This window comes from Episyrphus balteatus, chromosome 1, assembly GCF_945859705.1.
Source record: "Episyrphus balteatus chromosome 1, idEpiBalt1.1, whole genome shotgun sequence".
NCBI lineage: Eukaryota > Metazoa > Arthropoda > Insecta > Diptera > Syrphidae > Episyrphus > Episyrphus balteatus.
Genome location: NC_079134.1, coordinates 122,160,108 through 122,166,107, shown reverse-complemented (window position 1 = coordinate 122,166,107; position 6,000 = coordinate 122,160,108). Strand labels below are relative to the sequence as shown.

The following is a 6,000-nucleotide window of genomic DNA, read 5'->3' as shown; positions in this document are numbered from 1 at the left end:
TCATTGACTGAACTATACCTACATTCGCCAGCACTGTTCAAAACGTATGGACATCAAACCAAAACCAAACTCATGTTATTTTCATTCAATTCAACATCAAACATGTTCGATTCAGGATATGTTTTTGTTTGTAGTCGTTCTCGTTCCATAACACCATTATTTGCCTATTTCTCATGGTCATCTCTCTTCCTATGGTGCTAGCTTGGCCTGGTGCTAAATGATATTTTGTTCATTCTATGGATGAACGATTATGCTGTGTGTGTGTTTGTGTTTGTATCTCACTTCCATACATATTTTAAAGATCTCACTCAAAAAATCCAGCCAGAAAAAGTATATTTTTCTGTGCAAGTGGAAGTTGTTCCGCAGCGATTCAGTTGAACGAGTGCGTTTCTGGAGTTCGGAGTTGTTTTTATTGTCGTCGTCGTCGTTGTGCTTGTGTGTTTTTTTTTGGGGAGAAAGATAAATAAATGTTGTTGTATTTGTTTGTGCTTCAAGCACCTTTTTAAAAGTATAAGCAGAAGAAGTATCCGTATCTCTTAAGTGAGAAACTGCTGCAGGTCATAAATCGAAATCGTATATGCAAGCTGAGATTCAAGCGGATGTTGATATAAAATTATTGTCAGTTAGCGGAAGTTTTTCAAATTTTTAAGAAATTAAACAAAAGTGTTACTGACCGAAACGACACAAAGGGCAAAAGGCCAAGCAATCCAGCTGCTTCTCTGGATGGTTTAGGGGTTGACGTTGACGTTGAGAAGAGTTTTGTAATCTCTCACATATGTGCGGATGATAAGTACCCAAAAGTTAACTGTGTGCGTTTGCTTGTTTTAAGGGATGTATGGATGAAATATAGTACTGTATACATTTACATATATACATAAACCTATATATGTTTGAACTCGGTTATCCTCTTATTTGATCCCTCATCATTGTCGCATCATCGAAAGTGAAGCGCAAAATGAACTGACACCAACTTTTTCTAACTTTGTTGGTTCCGTTTGTTGTTGTTTTGTGTGTTGGTGGTGAAAGGAAAATTCGGTCGTCGTTGTTTATTATTATTATTGTTCCACTTGATCATATCTATCATTGAAATTTATAATAAAAAAAACTAGAAATATTTTTTTCTAGTTCATATTTTATTTTTTACGTGAAAACTATCAAAAAAATATTTAAAAAGAGAGAAAAAAACCCTCTGTTATAATTTTTTGATTTGCAAAAAAACCAAAACCAGAAAAAGTGATGTGTTTCGTGTCGATGGTTACAAAACGTTCTTGCATCATAGCAGAAGGTATGGTGTGAATATAACACATATACCTACATACCTAACATACATTTATGTATATTTATTTTGTATAAAAGAGTACTTTTACTCTTGTGTATGTGTGTTTTAGTTTACTGTTAATTGCAGGTAAAAGATATACAAGTTGAAGTTTTGAGTTTTGTTTATTCGTCGTCCTCTTTTACAAAATAACCGTGTAATACAGTGAAATCAAAAGTGCAGATTTGAAAGAAAAAATATCTCTATTGTCCTTCGGTTGTCCTTCGAGTGAGTATATTTCTGGAAAAGGAAAAGAAAAAAAAAAAACAAAAATAAGTATCCTGCATCGAAATGGCTCTTTCAAAACGGATTAAATGCTTCAAATATCTTGTATATAGTTACGTCGTTTTACTAACGGTAAGTGAAAGTTTTAAAATAAATTTTATATCTATTTTAATTCAAATAAAATTATAGGTAAGGCAATCAATTGCCATTAAAAGATCTAAAGAAAAAGGAAAAGATAAAAGTCCTTTTTTTTTCCTTTTTTGTTTTAGTTAGGTAGATAGGTATTGTGTGGTTAGGTACTCTCACCTCATCTTTTGCATTCGATCACACTCATACTCTTCTTCTTGTTCTTCTTCTGCTGGGTGATGGTGCACTCTCTCCTTTTGCTATTTGACCTAAATTCAGAGCTTGCATGCACGTAAGAACAAACTACGTAAAAAAAAAGTATCTATCATGTTGGTGTCACATATATATATATTTGTACATAGTAGATGTACCTATGTATGTACATAAAACTTAGCAAGTGTCTATGTACAGTACATTACTATAGACAATATTCCTGTTATCCTGCCCTGCATGCTGCACTGAGCAACAGAGTTACCATTAAGGGTGAATTTGACACCAATTAGGATATACTCAAAAGTGATTGAATTTGATTTAATACAATGCGGAAACTTTTAACATTTAAGGTTTATTTCAGCTTTTCGATATAATACACCTTCTATATTTTAATTTATAGATAATGTTGGTATTTTCTGTCAAAAATTACTTCCTTACTTCTAGTTTCATGAAATCAAAATTGCAATCACGGTTGCCACTCGCATAAAAAATTTCCTACCAAAGTTTCCAAAAAAACCTACCAATTCAAAGAAAAACCTACCCAACGAAAATTTTCGATTTTAAGAGAATAAATTCTTGTTTAAAAAAATAAAATGCACGACTGGGTCGCACGAACTTGCTCTTGGAGTTAAAGTTGCTTAAATTTTTAAGACTTTCTATATAGAAATTTGGCAAATAAAATAAAATTCGTTTAAAAAAATAAAATAAAATCTGAAATTAAATTGCCCTCCATAACAAGTATGCAGTTTTGATTGATATATAAACGTGCATTTTTAGAAAAAAAATTTCAAAATCGTTAGAGCCGTTTTTTAAAAAAAACAATTTTTTATAAATAATTTTTTGGAAAAAAAACTTTTAAAATAAAATTGTAATGCCATTTTGTAGAAATCACTAATCAAGAATGTGAAGTTAGTGTCAACACAAAACAAGAAAATGGATGAGTTCAGACACCAACAATGAGGATACTGCGTTTACATACACTACTTAATATTATTACTCTCGGTTTAGATGGGCACATTTGTTTGGCACAAATATTTTGGGTAGATTTGACATAATTACAATTTTTTTTGTCAATTATTAAAAATAAAATTATTTTAGAGAAAGAACTTGGAAAAACCTACCAAATTGACTTCAAACCTACCAACCTACCCAAGGTAAAAAAACCTACCCAGTTTGGTAGGATCCTACCCACTCCGGCAACCGTGATTGCAATACGTAACTCAACACTTTTTGTGCACTAAATTAAGGAAGTCTGTCAAATTAAGAGTCTGTCAAAGTAAAGAGTGAAACAAACTGTGAAAAAAAAATTGAATGGAAAATAGATGCATTTCCATGTCACGTACAGACAATTATAGTTTCTCATATTATATAATAAAGTATGTAATTCCTATAAATTGTACCTATTTTTGTGAAGACATTCCGATGGATAAAAATATTTAAACTTCATACTTTCTTTTTAGAGAGATTAAAAAAAAATTGAAATGTGGGTATGGATAACGAAGAGTTTATGTTTCAGGCAAATGTTAATTGTCACGCACCTACTGAAAAAAAAATCCGATTTTCCATAGAACTCAGCCATATTCATTTGACAAAACTCATAAATTTCTGTCCAAAGAAATTCTTGGAATAAAATTTTTTAGAGTGTGGAAACTATTTACACCACCTCTTTTGTGAAAATAAGCAGAATTTTGTAATTGAGAACAGAATCACAAAAGAAATGTCCAAATTTGATTGAATTCGGAAGTTTTAGAACAAATTTTTGAACAGACTCAATTTTTACTGAAGCTTAAATGAGATAATTTCGCAAAATTATTTCATTTCGAATGTCAAATCATATAGGAAATTATTTAATTTGAAATTCGAACTGAACTAATTTGCGAAATTATCAATTTGTCTTTTTGTACGTATGCATTTTATCTGTCAAAAATTAGGACTCAATTCCAGATAATATTCATAATGAACTCACTCATCTGATGTATTTTGACGTGTGTAGTCTGAAAGGATTTTCAAAACTTTCATATTTTTCTCTCTCCAACCCTAGGCGAACATAGGAAACTTGAAATGTAAAAAGTTAAAAGAATCATTCCTCACTTGGCTAAATGCAAGTACCTATGAAAAAACATCACGAAGGTGTCAAATTGAGTCGCCAAAGTGGGTCCTATGTAAACGATTCTTCTTACAAAATCGAATTAGTTTTCGGATACGCTGAGGGATCTCACTGCATTTTTAATCCAAATTGTTTGAATTGTTTGAAAAGAATGATGGGTTTGCTTTTTAAATACAAAATTTTGGATTTTAAATAAAAAAATTGTTAAGTCTGGAGTTTTGGTATGATTTCGAAGTTTGACTGAGTGTTGAACACATCTAATTACAGATTGTCTTGATAAAAGGTGCATTTCAAAAATCAAATATCTTGTCTAGGTATGCTGAATTTATCAGAGTGACCAACTTTTATTTCATCTGACACTAATCACATGACCTTTTATATCAAAGTAATTTTGTTACTGTCTCCAAAGAATGTCCATTTTTTTGACTTAGTGTCATTATTTTATACGACACAAAATATGTCAATATTTTGACAGTTTCTACTGCAATTTTTTGAACACCAACAATAGAAACAAATACCAATAGGTAATATTTAAATTTAAATTAAATTTTGAATTTAATGTTAATAAAATGGCAAAATGAATTGGGTGCTAAAAATCCGGCATGAGTCACAATTAACAATTGACAGATTTGATGTTTCCAGCAAGGATTTTTGCTGTTGTTGTAATGCTGTAAGATTTTATACCATCAAAAACCTTTGCCATTTGCCATTCTCACATGATAACAACAACAACAACAAAAAATCATTTATAACAATTTAAGCCCAGACTTAGAAATGAATCCCTAAAACGTTTGTGTCAAACATCTTCTCAAAATCAGGGGTCGAACTACGGCATACATTCGTTAACGTTTTGACTAGGTATAGCTCTCTCTATTTAATCAGAAGAAAATGATAGAGACATAAAGCGTCAATACGTTAACGTACGTATGCCGTAGTTCAACCCCAGATTTTACTATATGAACGGAAACATTGTGTTAAATGGCTGTATTCGAATATATTTGACAAGTGTCAAAAATGAGAACAAAAAAATGAATACGCCCAGAACTTTCTTCGAAAATTTGAAATGGATGAGTTCTAAATGCGATGAATTTTCTATTAATTTTTTTTATTAAAATTATGTTCGAAAAAAAAAACAAATACATAACAGAATTTATGAAATAGGTTATGATATGACATATATAAAGCATAGTCTGGCAAGCCTGCCTGGACAGTGTTATATATTTATTTTTGTTGTTGTTGTTTGATTTTGCCCAAGCCAAGAGAATTTCCTCGCGTTAGGAATTTTTGGCCTTTCCTAGGTATACTCGTATATCTACAAATACGTTCTACGTCAACATAAAATGTGAAATGCAGTCCAGTGGAGGATTGCATGGGACTCTACCCATTTGGTCAGAAGTTAGCTGGATAGGCAACAAAAAGTATTATGTCCATATCTATCCATGCTGACGAACAATACTCACTCTGTGTTCCTCATTATGTATTCGAATCTCGAATTGAAATCTACTTGAAACTTTTTTTTTTTGCTTTTTTTTATTGCGTTTCACGATTCACCGACCAAAAATACCTAGAACGAGAGAACTGGAGATGAATATTTTAAGAAACTTGTTTTGTATCTATTCTATGATTGTTTTTTGTTGTCAATTGCAGTTAAATTTCATTTCTCACTGAGATTTCTTATTAAATAAAAAAAAAAAATACAAGATACCTCCACCTCTTTCGTCTCATTCTCATTATCATACAAATAGAGTATGAAAATAATCCACACAGAAAACCACCGCAAGACAAAAAAAAAAAAAAAAAACAATGTGTTATGTAATTAAATCGAGAGGGAAGAGTGTGTTCAGAGTTTTCACGTTCGAATTACAAATTTCCAACAACCTAAACCTGCCATCTCATACCCCACAATTCTCACATCATTGACATATACGTTGGTTGGTTTGCTGGGTACACAGCCATATAGCTAACCTAACAGCATCCAGCAGCCCCAGCAATAGCAGGCACCAGGCAGCAGCAG

General features: G+C 31.6%; 1 protein-coding gene across 2 annotated transcripts in view; it reads left to right on the top strand.

Moving 5' to 3' along the window:
• The first annotated feature begins 360 nt into the window (after positions 1-360).
• LOC129914759 (tetraspanin-18) overlaps positions 361-6,000 on the top strand; it is a 107,633-nt gene continuing 101,993 nt past the window's right edge. The window contains exon 1 of one of the 2 annotated variants that reach the window (XM_055994137.1): positions 361-1,672. In XM_055994137.1, the coding sequence (XP_055850112.1) occupies positions 1,607-1,672 (66 nt within the window). In that variant the 5' untranslated portion in view covers positions 361-1,606. The remainder of the gene's footprint in view (positions 1,673-6,000) is intronic. The other variant, XM_055994126.1, reaches the window with a different exon arrangement.